Source organism: Meleagris gallopavo, chromosome 5 (genome assembly GCF_000146605.3).
Source record: "Meleagris gallopavo isolate NT-WF06-2002-E0010 breed Aviagen turkey brand Nicholas breeding stock chromosome 5, Turkey_5.1, whole genome shotgun sequence".
In the NCBI taxonomy this organism is placed as follows: Eukaryota; Metazoa; Chordata; class Aves; order Galliformes; family Phasianidae; genus Meleagris; species Meleagris gallopavo.
This window is the reverse complement of record NC_015015.2, coordinates 44,738,290-44,753,162: the sequence shown is the minus strand read 5'-3', so window position 1 is coordinate 44,753,162 and position 14,873 is coordinate 44,738,290. Positions and strand designations below refer to the sequence as shown.

At 37.8% G+C, this 14,873-nt stretch overlaps 2 protein-coding genes across 3 annotated transcripts in view; both read left to right on the top strand.

The window, feature by feature from the left end:
• Positions 1-8,201, top strand: LOC100542070 (alpha-1-antitrypsin-like). Of its 2 annotated transcripts, none has more exons than XM_003206690.4 (5): positions 1-107; positions 1,256-1,925; positions 3,310-3,580; positions 4,220-4,367; positions 5,283-8,201. In XM_003206690.4, the coding sequence occupies exons 2-5, from the start codon at positions 1,268-1,270 to the stop codon at positions 5,475-5,477; spliced, it is 1,272 nt and encodes a 423-aa protein (XP_003206738.1). In that variant the 5' UTR covers positions 1-107; positions 1,256-1,267; the 3' UTR covers positions 5,478-8,201. The 2 variants fall into 2 exon arrangements, with proteins under 2 accessions (XP_003206738.1, XP_010710161.1); XM_010711859.3 differs by lacking the exon at positions 1-107 and having other exon boundaries at positions 1,267-1,366; positions 1,459-1,925.
• A 2,785-nt stretch (positions 8,202-10,986) lies between these two features.
• The window catches only part of SERPINA1 (serpin family A member 1), a 5,521-nt gene continuing 1,634 nt past the window's right edge, over positions 10,987-14,873 (top strand). The window contains exons 1-3 of the mRNA XM_003206706.3: positions 10,987-11,092; positions 12,711-13,385; positions 14,052-14,322. Of these exons, the coding sequence (XP_003206754.1) occupies positions 12,728-13,385; positions 14,052-14,322 (929 nt within the window). The 5' untranslated portion in view covers positions 10,987-11,092; positions 12,711-12,727. The remainder of the gene's footprint in view (positions 11,093-12,710; positions 13,386-14,051; positions 14,323-14,873) is intronic.

Here is a 14,873-nt window from a genome sequence, read left to right as displayed (position 1 = left end):
TATCTGTATTTGAGGCCATGTAATGTTTAACAGAGGAAAACAGCAGTGTGAGTAAAGCAACAAGAAAGAGCACAATCCATGCAAGTGCAGGACCTTCTGAATGCAATGTAAGTACCCAGATATCTTTACTTTAAAGACTTTGATGCAGCTATATGACATTTAGCTAGTGAGTCACAAAGCACATCTGCTTTCAAAGGTGAAACTTGGTTTCTAAGCACTCAAATGACAGCAGAATTTAATTTCCAAGAAATACTGAATAGCAAGTTGTGGAGATACATTACAGCAGTTCTACAAGTATAACTCTGCTATGAATATTTATCCAAAACACCTCTTTCAAATCTAGAAGAAATCATCTTAAGGAGAGGGAAAATATTCTGACTTTCCAACAGTCATTACCGAGGTTCTCTAAAGTTTGTGATGTGATAGCCAAAGCTCTGAGGTAAATGAGGTGTCTTATTTACACCACTATGGTATAAATAATAAGCAGGGTACATAAAGTTAAGTTTGCTGAGAGGAGGGTTCCCTAGTCATACAAATTTTAGACAGACAGGATAGGCCATGCCTACTCTGGTGGCCTCACCATCTTACCACTGTTGTGGGGTTGGACGAATAGAGGATGAGCCCATCTGGAAGACATGCATTAGTTGAGTGATGCTTTAGAATAAAGGAATGTATTCTGATCTAATCAGATGTTAAAGCAGGAAAATGTCACTAGCGCGCTTGTGATTACTCACTTTATGTGTTAAAATGAATCAGGAATGAGAAAGATGATGTTTTGACTGTTGTAAATCTTTATTGTTTTCCACTGACATAGCTCTGTCATTTGACGTAAACCTCTTACAATCACAAATATCATATCTCATGTGAGAGACACAAGACGTCAGAGTTGTTTCTAATGTGTCACCACATCATAAAATGGATCTACATTGAGATGAAAAAAACAATGAACCTTTTAATTTACTCTCTCCCTCTGAATCATGTTTTCCTTTAATAATCACATGCTACTCTCTCGACAAGCATCCAGTAACAAGAGACTTGTGTAGCTGGAGGAAAGCAGAACTGAAGTGGGCAGTAATTGATATGAATTACATCTGAGATCAAAGCAGGAGTGTTTCAAAACCATGTCATAATAAAGGAGCAGGCCAGGAGATTAACAGTGTTAATAACTTCTGTAGGCAGCAGCAGATAGAAATAAAAGATGAGATGTTCACATGCCATTTCCAGAGTCCAACAAAATTTATTTTTGTCCACACAGTAGTTGAAAAGTATGATGAAGGCCATCCTCCTGCTATACTTGCTGTTGGCCGTCCTTTACCCTGCAGTCCCCAGCATGAGACAGACTGACCATCACAATGAAAAGCCCAAGGTAACTCACCTCCATGAGCAGCATCCTCATGAGGCAGATTCTCTTGCTTTCTCCCAGCATATAATACCCAGCAACACAGACTTTGCCTTCAGGTTTTACAGGCAAGCAACTGTCCAAGCACCTGGCAAGAATGTTTTCTTCTCTCCAGTCAGTGTCTCTGCTGCCTTTGCCCTGCTGGCCCTGGGCTCCAGAGCCACAACCCAGGCTCAGCTGCTGGAGGGGCTGGCCTTCAATCTCACCAACAACAGGGAGGAGGAGATACACCGTGGCTTTCATCATCTCCTTCTCTTGCTGAACCGTCCTGGCAGACAGGTGGAGCTAAGCATGGGAAATACCTTGTTTGTGGACAAACACCTGGAGCCACTGACAACATTTCTGAAGGACATAAAAAAACTGTACAAAGCAGAAATTATTTCTAGTAACATTCAGAATTCTACTGAGGCTAAAAAAGAGATCAATGATCATCTAAAAAACAAAACCCATGGGAAGATAAATCAAATACTTAAAGACCTTGATCCAAACTCTTTAATGGTACTTGTTAACTATATTTATTTCAAAGGTAAGTTGAGTCATACAGATGCTATTGCAACATCCAAGTTTGCCTTGGATTGAAAAAAAATCTCAGATTATTTCTGAATTGTTTTTAAAAGAAGAACAGTGTTAAAACTATAAGAAACATTGCAAGTTCTCATGCTTTGAAACCTCTTAATACATCTACATTTTTCTGGCGTATTTTTAGGTTTGTAAGCACAAAAATTCACTTATTTGCAATCTTCAGGTTTTATGGACTTACCAGAGCACAGCAAATTCATGCATTTGTGGATTTTTCTATCAGACTTTTGTTTTATAGCAAAAATTATTCTGCCGTATGTATATATCCTATATGAAGAAACAAAATAAATTCCAAAGATTATAAAAAATGACAAAACTTTAATTTACCTACAATCCAGGCTTATTAAATGGGTACATATTTATGGAGTTGGGCTCTAAGTGTTCTACAGCCAGTCATCACATTGTATATATACACCAGCAGGTACTTGAGAATGTGCTGCTTTAGCAATGGTTAACGCCTTAAAGATAATGTCCATTTGTAGCAGTGTGCAGGAGGTGCAAATAGAGCAGCATTGAGTAAAATAGCTTTCACTTCAAGTACTCTATTAAATCTAGGTACCCTAGTCTGAAAGTACCTTCCTTATGATGGGACAGGAAAGAGTTCAAACTCATAAAGTAGTTAAAGTACTTCAGAGTTTATATTCTACTACTTATATTTCAATTTTATTTTGTTTCTGTTCAATATTTAAAAAACAAGTGCACTTAGTTCTGAAATGACAAACTGTGATCTGTGTGCATTCAAATAACTTGATTTAATACAAGTAGAATACCATTAAAAAGCCATTTGAAGAAGGAAGGAAGGTTAAAGCTTTAGAAGCCCCGTTCCACTTACTGTAATGAAGTTATTATCAGACCCGAAAGTTCAGGTTGTTCTTTCATTGAATTTTTTCCTTGGTGCTACCAGATGAGGAATAGATGAGAAAGCATAGAAGGAGCTTAACATGCCATGTTTAAAAAGGCAGTCATCTGCTGTGGAACTTGCTTAACAAGAAAAGTGCTTGTAAATTAACTCATTGGATCCTGGCAAGGCAATTCTTTTTCTTCAAATTTTTCCTCTTCTTCAAATAAATTTAAGATAACATCATGAAGTTACCTCATTGATTTATCTAATTTGCAACACCTTTCTGAAGTTTAATCTTGGATATTTGTTACTTGAACATATTATAGCGGAGATGATATGGAACAAGACCTTGAATAAATTTTTAATTCCTCTAATCTTCAATTATGAGCATAAATCTTTAGATATGGATGTATTTGGTATAAATTAGACTAGACTATACTAATATATCCTCCTTGAAATAAGCATGCAACTGTGTTCTTTTACTTTTAAGCCTACTGGGAAAATCCTTTCAATATGAAGGGGACTCACACGGATTATTTCTATGTGAATGCAAAGACCTTGGTTGAAGTGAAGATGATGATTCGAGATAGCTTTTATGACATATATTCTGACAAGAAGCTGTCATGCAAGGTGGTGAGGATTCCTTACAAGGGAAATGTTTCAGCATTGTTCATTCTGCCCAATGAAGGAAAAATGAAATGGCTGGAGGATGGTCTGATGAAAGACACAGTGTCTAAATGGGAAAAATCACTTGAAAGACGGTAAATTATAATTTGATGCTTCACAGTAGTCGGAACCTGAGCTCTAAACACTGCAATCAAGTTTTACAGTTATAAGGTTGTTTTTCATTAGAGGTTTAAGTAATGGGACCGGCATAAATGAACAGACTTAATAATTTGATGATTTGACACTCAGCAGCAATTTGAAGCAGCACTGCTTTGTCATGAGGGAAGAGATTTGTGAGCTAGGAAACAGCCTCTTTTTCTATACATTTTTTAGTTGATCTTCAGTATCTCCATTTCTTTTCTCAAATATAATATGTTAACAGTGGTACAACTGGACATAGAAACTAGATCCCTTAGAGAGTATGGGGTATGATTTAAAAGAACATAAATCTTGAGGACTAGCTAATGGATGCAAATGTACCTACAAAGGTGCTGGCACTACCACTGCTTGTTGACTATTCAAGGGGTGATTTTAAGACTGGAAACAAGCTCTAAGTAATGTCTTTCTCATATTACATTTTCCCATCATCCTGACCATTGTCTTCCCACATTTTTGCTGTCATTTTTTTCTTTATTTGAAGACTAACATTTTAGCACAGAATTACCAGCAAGTTGGGAGACTTCAAGTTATACCTTGATCGTAATAACCACCATAACTCTCTTTTAAATTAATAGGAGGATGGAAGTGCATATTCCAAAAGTATCCATTTCTGGCACCTATGACTTAAAGAAGATAGTCATGAATCTGGGTGTAACAGATGTGTTTTCTGACCAGGCTGATCTGTCTGGAATCACAGGAAAGTCCGATCTGAAGGTTTCAAGAGTAAGTTGGTCAACAGAAATGTCTGTGGATTCGTCAATTGCCTTGATTTAAGTTATGCTCCAGAATAATTCTTAGTCCTGAGAATGATTGATAACTCTGTGAATTCAAACATTTTATCTTGTAGAGCAACTTTAAATTCTTTCAGACTTATTCAAGATCTGAAAATAAAAATGATGCCTTCCTTCTGGCAGCCTAAAGTTGTGGCAAAGGCTGGGAGGCTTCTATAAATTTTTCCAGGAACAAAATATTTTTAGCATGCAAAAGGAGACTCCATCTTTTGGAGTTGCTTTGCATGAGCATGTCTAGTATAAAAAGTGGTACCTTTTCTTTAATGCATGCATGTGATTCTATAATTTTAAAGGACTTTCAAACTATTTCCATAGAAGGCTCTGGCAAGAGCTAATCACATAAGAGGGACCAGGCTACAGGAAAGCCTCCTGTTTCCTGGGAAGAACAGATAATACAAAGATAAATTAACAATCTTATGGGCATTGCAAAAGCAGTAACTATAACATTATAATATCCTGTTTTAATGAAACAAATGTTGAAAATGCAAAAAATAAAATAAAAATTTGTATGGATATTTGTTTTCTACTGACAAAAGTTTAATCCATGAGGTATTAAGTATACAGACAAAACAGCTCTGGAATTTGACTTTTTTTCCTTCTGAAATAGTAATTCCTGCTCTGAATTCAAGCGTTCTGCGCTGACACACATGGTGAGAAATACTGAGTGGAACAAACTCATAGAGACAACATTGCTAGAACACTTACCATGGACTAAGTTTCCTTCTTTGCAGTTCGTGACCTACCAGTCATTTCTTTGAAAGACAGGAGGTGAATTAACTTTATGCCAATTTTAGTCATTCCACTCCCATACTGTGTGTACAGTAATGCTTGCTGTGTTTCCTTGTAGGCTATTCACAAGGCTCTGCTGAATATTCACGAGAATGGCACAGAGGCTGCAGCAGTCACTGGCACAGAGTTTGCTCCTCATTCTGTTCCTCCTGTTATAAAGTTCAACCGTCCATTTTTGCTGTTGATTGTTGATCAATACACTCAAAGTATCCTCTTCATAGGAAAAATTGTAAACCCACTGAAAAATGATTGATTAGTGACAGGTCTTATTGATTTGAATTGCACTTTATGCATTAATAGTCTGATGTAATTAACATTATATCAAATCTTTTACTAATAATTTTATTTTTTCTAAAAATAATCAAGACAGGAATGTAGTCATTCTTAAAATCACCGTTCTTGCTCCCTCCAGTGGAAAGCAACTACCATGATATGCTCACCAGTGACTTACGAAGTAGTGTATACATCAGTCTTCTAATGACTAATACATGCTATCATTGAAAAATAAGGTAAGTATCCAGCTGAGAGAAGCAGTTTAAAACCTGTTCAGTATGTAATGAATGAAAAAGCAGGCTGCTACTGAGTAGTGAGTAGGAAACTAGGAAAATACTGTTGTTTTCTCCAGCTGTCTGCAGTACTTACCAGGTCCTGGCCCTGGAGAGATGACGTGGAAATTTAGAATATAAATGCAGTCCACCTAGGGATATCTTAGGTTTTCTCTTTCATGTGGATCTTATTGATAGGAAAAAGTCATCATGTATTTGCATGAGAAAATGATTGCTTGGCACTCTGAGGATGTCTGTACAAATCTGACATCTCCTTATGTAGGCTGATGAATCCAAGGTAGTGTCAAAATTCAGAGTCAAATCTTGGCACTTATGAGGGGCTGGAGCACCAAGAAAAGAAACACCTGCTAACAAACACAGCCAGACTTTTGTGATATCAGCCTGACTCCATCTCTGTTCCACCTTTTGCATTCAGCAGCAGCAACTATTTGAGAAGCGTTAAATACAGTTATCTTTCTCAGTGTATTGTTCCTCATTTTCTTAAAGTTTGACTCTACAGATCATGAAGGCAATTTGAAATTAGAAAAGTTCCTTTGTGGAACTTGACCTTTCTAAGGCAACTGCTACCCATCACACCAATCTTTGTAATCAGAGCATTTGACTTAGTTACAGGATATTCAAGAATATTCATGTTTGCAATCCTCCCTTGCCTGAAGACAGACAATCCTGTGTCTCCAACATTCTAATTAAGCTGAAACTGCAAGAGTTAGCATTAGATCTGGAGTGCTGTTAAGGATATTTTCCTGGAGGATAGAAATCCATGTCTGCTCCTCCCTGAGTGGAGGATGGCTTAATGTTGAGTTTGGCAAATAAATCCTGATGAACACTACAAAGAGTGCTGTTGAATGGATGGTGGATGAAGCAATGATAATCTGAAACATTGGTATGGGCTTCTAGGAAAAAGGAGATGTAACTTCAAATTATAGGGTGGGAGGATAGTGATCATTCCCTTGCAGACACTGGAAGGACAAGTTTTTTGCCATGCTCTCAGTTAGAGCATTTGTAGCTTGTGGTATGAATGCCCAGAGCTGCCAGCCTTGTGTTGTGTTCTTCAAGTTTACCTTTAAGGCAGTGAACCCTTGACAAGCATCCTAATGGAAGCAGTGACTAAAACAGACACTCAAAAAATGTTACTTGCCTTGCTATATAGCTTTAAACCTCTGGTTCATCAAGAAATAATAGTTCAGAAAGGATAGGTTATGAATACCTGGAAGAGTGTTCATACTCGTATCCCAGAGTTTTTACCTATGTTTGTAAATAAAATGCTCTGAGGTCTGTACTCCAGTCCTGGGTTTGACTGCCTCAACACAGCTCACTTCCATGTTGTCTAACTCCGACCCTACAAGACACAAGGGATGTTTACTGGAAATAACATTTTGTTTACATTAAGTCTCCCAGAAACACCCATGATAAGTCTGGAAAGATTGCAGCTGTCATGAACAATACCTGCATCAGGAACTGTGTTAAATACGTAAGAAAATGAGTGGTTGTAGGTTGATGGTCAGGCCTGTGCTCTAGAATTACCTGATATAATGAAGCCTGAATAACAAAGAGGAATGTGAACCCTCCTCTGTTATTAAGCCCTAGAAGCTCCTGCCCAGCATGTGACATTTCTCTGAATGCTACTTAGTCTCTAGTCAAGTTGAAAGGCCTTCACCAGCTACTTGCAAAAAATAAGGTGGCCAGGGACTGTCTTTCCATCTTTGGAACAAACAATCAGTTCAGGAAAAGAACTGATCTTTGAAACAAATGCAAGCCAAAAACTGTAGAACTACATGCATTTGCTATACATGTATCTTGGTGCTTTCTTCTGACCAGTGCTTTGATTCTACTGCCACATTAAATGCATGGATATTTTCAAAATGCTTCCAAACGGTTGGAAAGGACCTCAAAAATCATCCAGTTTCAACCCCCCTGCCATGGGCAGGGTCACTATCCACTAGACGAGGCTGCCCACGGCCACATCCAGTCTGGGCTTGTCCAGGGATGGAGGTATGATCACCTGAAGTGAAATTTCTGTTATGTGAAATAGAATCACACTCTGGTAATAAAACAACCCTATTTCCTTCTGGGATTCTGCACAGAAGAAAACAATGGTGTTATTTGATCTTTGTGTGACTTATATCTAGCAAACTATGAGTTCATGTGAAATTTTAGTTCTGAGATTCCTACTGACTTAGTAAAAGAGGGAGTGCACAAAGCAGAAGAAGCCTGATTTCTATTCTCAGTTCTGTCACTAACTTTCTCCTTGGCCTTCAACTTTCTTTTTCCTTCTGTCAGTCACGTTGTTTTGCAATTGAAGCCAGCAACATTTTCCTTATCCAATAAGTCTGAATATTTGTAAGACAAACAGAGTTTATAGTTATAATGCCCTTTATAGAAATAAATAAAAATACATAGATGAATTGATTTTTATTCTAGCTGCAGCAATTTTGCAATGATGCCAATCTCTTGATTTTAATTGAGTTATATATGACAAGGGGTTTATGTATATGCAGGCAGATCTTAAGAGATATATTTTTATAAGACAACAAGAAATGCCTGCATGAAGCATTACCACGTGAAGTTCATATTTCTCTTGCTCTTCCTTATCCTCTTGCTGGTGTTTTTCTTCCATATACAAAAATCTTCTACCTTGAAAAAGTTAGAAATATGACTTATAACACTGGTACACCATAATTTGAACACCAACCAAGGACTGGAGTAGCTTAATGATTGGTCATAAAACTGCTCTTGTAAGGAGGAACTAAACACATCAGAGGAACCAAACTCAGCAGTTACTGGCAAACAGCATGAAAAGAAATAAATTATTCCTTACTTCCTTGCACATAGACCATTATCAGGCCAACTGGAAAGCACTTTTTTCAGTCCCTTGTAAGACTTCCATGGCTCCCGGAGCAGGAGGAGTTCCTCCATCCCAGCCACTGCTTACCTAGAAGCATCTAGATGCCCATCTCTTTCTTGTAAAACTCCACACAGGACTCCCAGCTTAATTTCTTGTTTCTTTGTGACATCCATTCTAGGTAGAGGGATTTCAGTGCAGCCATTTGCAACAGTGCTCAGAAAAAAAGAAAAAAAAAGAAAAAAAACCCTTTATTTTCCCTGGGATAGCATAAGTGCTGCAATCTAATAGGTATCCATAGGGTGACTCCCTCTTATTTTCTATTACATTTGACAGGAGAGAATTATGTTTTCCAAGGTATCTAATTGTGATACATACTCAGCAAAGGACTGAGCACAGGTATCTAACTGGCATCATGGAGAAACTGATTTATTCCAAGTTTGCAGATGAAACTTGTCATCTGTAAGCCTGATGTGACTGCTGGTCTAAATCTTGTCTATGATGAGACTTGGATCTTGGAGGGTAAGAGGAAGCAGTGTTTGGGATTGTTGAGCAGTTTCAGAACATGTTCCCACTGTGTTTCTGTCATTTGAGTGTCAGTGCATGGTCTGGAAGAAAACAGAAGAATTGCTGCTCTTCCCAGTGGTTCCTCCCTAATAATGGTAGGATCCTTCAGATGGTTAGCCAGGCATTAGGGTTGGATTGATAGATAAATATTATCTACATTGGTAAGCCAAGACTTGAGAACAATAACTTGTATTTGCTGGAGTTAAGCAACAGCATGCTTGCTTCTGCTGAACCTTGATTATTACGTAATACTACAGTAAAATTTCTGGCTGCTTGCATACATCATGAGAAAGAGTTCTCTGAATATAATTTGTCTTTTAAGAGACAGAAATGACATAACATTAATATTTTCGGTATATTCTTATGCATAAGAGGACGTGTAGATTCACCTAGAGTTAAATCATGTACATTCAATGGAAACAACTAGTCATTGTTTGTTAGGATTAGTGTCATGTATTTCGATCTTAAATAACCTTCTAAACAGCTGAACAGTGCCTCTGTATCTCTGCTCACTGAGAGGGATTCCACAGTAAGTCGTATGTAATAGGCATATAAAACATGTCTTTCCTCTGTATAAATATAAAATCTTTCCTTACTCCAGCTAACGTTTTGCCATGATAAAGTCAGTTCTCCATTTTCTTATTTTGACAACTTTTCAAGCCATGTTGTTATTTTGCTTCTCCTTCACTATTTCAATAATTTCCAAAATACTCATCAACAACCTCTCAAAAAACTAACCACTACTTCTCTTGACAAGCAGTTAAGTAACAATTTAGTGAAGACTGAAGAATGCTACGAGGGCTGCTCTGAAAGTAATGCCTCCTATTTTATTATGTTAACCCATGATGCCAGAGGTAATACATGTTCTCAATATATGTTCTCAATATCATTCCATTACATGTTGTTGCCATTGACAGATTGCAGTAGAGAGGCAGTCTGGCACAATGACATTTCACATGGAAGTGCATATAAAGCAAAGGTATGTCACTGAATTCCTCCAGGTAGAAAAGGTACATCTATTGACATTCATCAACATTTGCTGAATGTTTCAGGAGAGGTGAGCACAGCGAGGCAGAGAGTGGTGCATTTCAACAATGGTGATAGCTGTGTGAAAGATAAGCCACGTTTCAGGCATACTGTCTGTCATAGCTGTCACACCATGGAATGGATAGCATCTCAATCAGCTCACTCACACAAATCAGTTCATGGTGGTGACTATTGCAAAAAATAGCATTTTGTAGCTGAGAATTTGCTCTACCAAATAGTGTTATTGAGCTCTTTGTACCCATTTTTTTTTTCCCATGGAAAGAAATAAAAGGCATTACTTTTGGAGCAACTTAGGTAGTTAGAGTATATTTACAATCTGCCCTGCGACATGGAGGGCAGTGTGGAGGCACTGAGCTGTTCCTGACCAAGCTTGTTGCTGCTTCATGTAGATGATTAGATGATATCCTTCTATCAGGATATCCCATGTAGAGAGTCCCTAGGGCAAACTAACCTACTCACAACCAGACATCACTCAGGACCTATCTTAGATTTCCAATTCACCTACTGTGTGGATTTCAAAAGCCCAAGGTAGTGTGCTCAGCTACACTGTCTTGTAAAGTTCTTTTGCCCACAGATTTGTTTAAATGCAAGAGTAGTATGAACCTTGCTCTTTACACTCTGAGCCACAGACGTTGGCATCATTTCATTTATATGCTGAAAAACAGGGTTACAATGTTTGATGTCTAGAAAAAAAGTAGCTAACTCATTCTTTGCTTAACAAATAAATATTATTTGCTTTGATTAATATTTACCAGTGAACATTAAGTTAATATTACCGAGCAAGACGGAGAATAGGGAAGTAGCAATGTGAATGAGAGGTCCAGCAGACCCTTTTTAAACTACACTGTAAGTATTATATTATATACCTTAGAAGAATTTGAATTCATATTTTCTATGATCTCTGTAATTTAATACATAGTATTTAATTATGAGATGATTTTATTTAGTATAAGTAGTTGGAAATTTATCTTCTGGGAGCATGATCTATACACTAAGAGCAGGATTCAGTCAGTGATGCAGCTCTTAGATACTACGTCAGGATGACAGGGAGATGAGGTCCAAAGTGAATATTCAGCTGCCATTGACACCAAGGAGAAACACTGAACCCTGCCTCTATTACCAGAGGAGTAAATTCACTTGCAACTCAATATCCTAGATACTCTAGACTGATGCAGGACTAGTTCAGGAGCTGAGGGTAACATAACTTATACCACAAACATCCTCAAACACTACAGAGAGTTAAGTGGCACTGGAGTTGATGCTAGTCTCAGACACAGATTTCTAGAGTTATATAAAGAGTATTTACAGGATCAAAGTGGATTGCTTTCATTTAGATTTTTACTTTTTTTTAATCCATAGTTTAATCTGGCATTTTAGACAAACTGAGCACAATTCCCACACTCAGCATTTACACATCTGAAGTGTTTCATAAAGGGCAGCCATGTAAGAGGAAACCCAGATTTAATAACTGCCCATGAAATGTTTGATATAAGACCCAAACCTGGCTTCAGACACAACCTGCAGCAAACCATGAGGCAGATTCACACACTGTAGAATAATTATGCAGTTGCTCTGAACAGTAACATCACCTCTCTGTTGCTGCAGTACGCTATCTCCTTCGTGTTTTCAAGATTTGTGATTGAGATAATTTATATGAGATGTTCTATGGAGAACATACTTCCCCAATATCTCCTGAAAAGAGAAGAGAAACTGCAGGGTTATGTAGAATTTGTTTGTATCGGTTTAAGGAAGAGGAAAGGTCATCCAATTACCCAAATACATACACAGCAAGGCTGCATTTGAGCTATTCAGGAAGCTTCTGCTCTAGCTTTTCCTAAACTCTTGGGTGTTTGATTTTGCAGCCTTATGGATATTTTGTGTGCAATGAAGAGACATAATAAACTTTCTTGCTTTATTCTCGTTTTACTGAAACATGTAAGATAATGTTTGAAATGACACAGTTCTTGAGTTCAGAGCTGCTGCACCAGAGGCAGAAAGATACAGTTTAAATGGTGAACCATCAGATGGATTCTCTTCTACTATAAGTGATGTTTTCTCTGTATTACTGCAGTGCATGAAAATCCAAGTCATCAAAAGATCATGGCTACTATACACTGCCGAAGTGCTTACTGAATATATAGGAACAATATGTGAACTTAGTTGTGCACACAGACATCCTTAGAAATGCAATAATGCCATACTGGTCAGACACAAGGACAATTTCAGATAAGATACCTCACAAAAACCTACACAGAATCAATTCTTCCCTAGTGGTGTCATGTTAGTATCTTGGTTGGAAACAAATAGAACAGACCAGAAAAGGACTAGCCATGAGACCCAATGGAAAGCAGAGTAGAAATCCTGAACACTGGCATATGAAAATCAGTATTTCAAATACAAAATAAATTGTTTTTATGCAAGAAAGATAACATTCTCTACAAGATAATTTCTCCTTTCTCAACAGAATTCCTCAGAAGGAAAATGAAGACCACACTGTATTTGTGTTTGCTTCTTGTTGGACTTCAAGTCCAGGCTCTTCCTAAACCCAACCTCGGCAACGAACATAAACATAAGAATGAGCAACCTCATTCCCTAGGAGATCATTCCCATGTGGAAAGTGAAAACTCGGCTCACATGAAGATAACCCCTAGAAATGCTGAATTTGCATTTAGGTTTTACAAGCAGGTTACAGAAGAGGGAGGTAACAAGAACATTTTCTTCTCTCCCTTGAGCCTTTCTACTGCCTTTGCAATGCTCTCCCTGGGGGCCAGATCAAACACACTCAGCCAGCTGTACAAATGCCTCTCCTTCAACCTGACAGAGATGGAAGAGCAGGAAATCCATGAGGGCTTCCAGGATCTCCTCCAGCTGCTGAATGACCCTCACAGAGAGATTCAATTGAACATGGGCAATACTCTGTTCATAGATGAGAGACTGAAACTGCAACAAAAATTTTTGGATGATGTCACAAATTTTTATTATTCGGAAGCTGTTTCTATGGATTTCCAAAATTCTGAACATGCTAGAGAGGAAATCAATAACTATATAAAAGCAAAGACCCATGGTAAATTTGTAGACTTACTGGACAGTCTTGATGAAGATGTTATGATGATTCTGACTAACTACGTTTACTTTAAAGGTGAGTCAAAAACATCAGTTAAGGTTATAAAAATAGGCTCTAAAAGATTGATCCAAACTCAAGAATAAAAGTTTTTTCCCATGGTGAATCTACCCTCCCATCCGATTTAAAATACATCTTTCTTCTTTTAAATGATATAAGGAAATACTTGAAAATCAGGTATAAAGAATCATCTTTTATGAGTAAAAAATAAAAAGGAAAAATATAATAGGTAGAAGTACCAATCAATAGTATATCATCTCAAATTAGGCTCAGAGCTGAAAGTATTCAAAAAGGGCAAGCTTGGGAGCTTATGATCATTTTTTGAAAGGCACAGCTGTTTGGCTGTGCAGGATACAGTCAAAATAAAACATGGATGAGACATATAAAAGGAGTAAGTCCAGAGAATGCATAAGGTCAGTCTATAGAAGTTTCACCACTGACCTAGCAGATGAAGGCTCAGGGCTTTTCCTCAACCTGTATTTTCCTTGTGTGATTTTTATTCAAATGACTGAAATGATTCAAAGCTCCTCTCTATTGCCAGGGTACAAGAATCCTTAAACTGAGATAGGCTTGTAATTGAATTTACCATTCAAATATACTACTCTGAGCATCAACTATTGTGTTATGCACTTACTTGCAATTTTTTCAGCTTATTCAACTCTATTCTCATTCTTTTGTCAAAAGGTTACTGGGAAGAACCTTTTGAAAGTTACGACACCAGAGATGATGACTTCTTTGTGGATGCCGAGCATCCTGTTAAGGTTAAAATGATGTATAAAAGTACATACTATAATATCCATAGGGATGAGAAGCTGTCTTGCTGGATAGTAGAAATACCATACACAGGAAATGCTGCTGCCCTTTTTGTTCTGCCTGATGAAGGGAGTATGAACCACGTAGAAGATGCTCTGCTACAAGATACAGTGTCTAATTGGAGCCAGTCATTTGAAGGAAGGTAATCCTTCAACTTCTTTTGACTGTCATTTTTTTTTAAGCACTTAAAAGGCCATAAATACTCATGCAGGCAAGGTAAATCGTAGGATGCCACAAGGAGATGCTAAACACAACTCTGAGGAATAAGCATTGCACAGTTCCTTCACTTCAAAGGAAGTATCAGGAGATTTTGTTCACTGGGGAACCTTCTCCTCAGCTTCTCCAGCCACAGCAATGGGAATGCTGCAAACTGCAGGGATTCTGCGCTTGCAAACTCAGCCCGTGGGAGCCCATCTAGACTAGCTCATCTAGATCCAGCTGAAAGAAAATGAAATTTCTTCTCCAGTCTGGATGACCACTGATCAGTCTGTGGGTGGTAGGACTGGTACCTCAATTTCTCCTTCACTAATGTGGTATACATTTAGGCTTTAGAAAGCCAGGCCTATGGTTCTCAGATAGCTGGGATAGATTCACACCACTTGTATCAGCTCTTGTATTGAAGGATCTTGCAATTATAAACTCTCTTTCTTTTCTTTTTCTTTTCCTTTCCCTTTCCTTTCCTTTCCTTTCCTT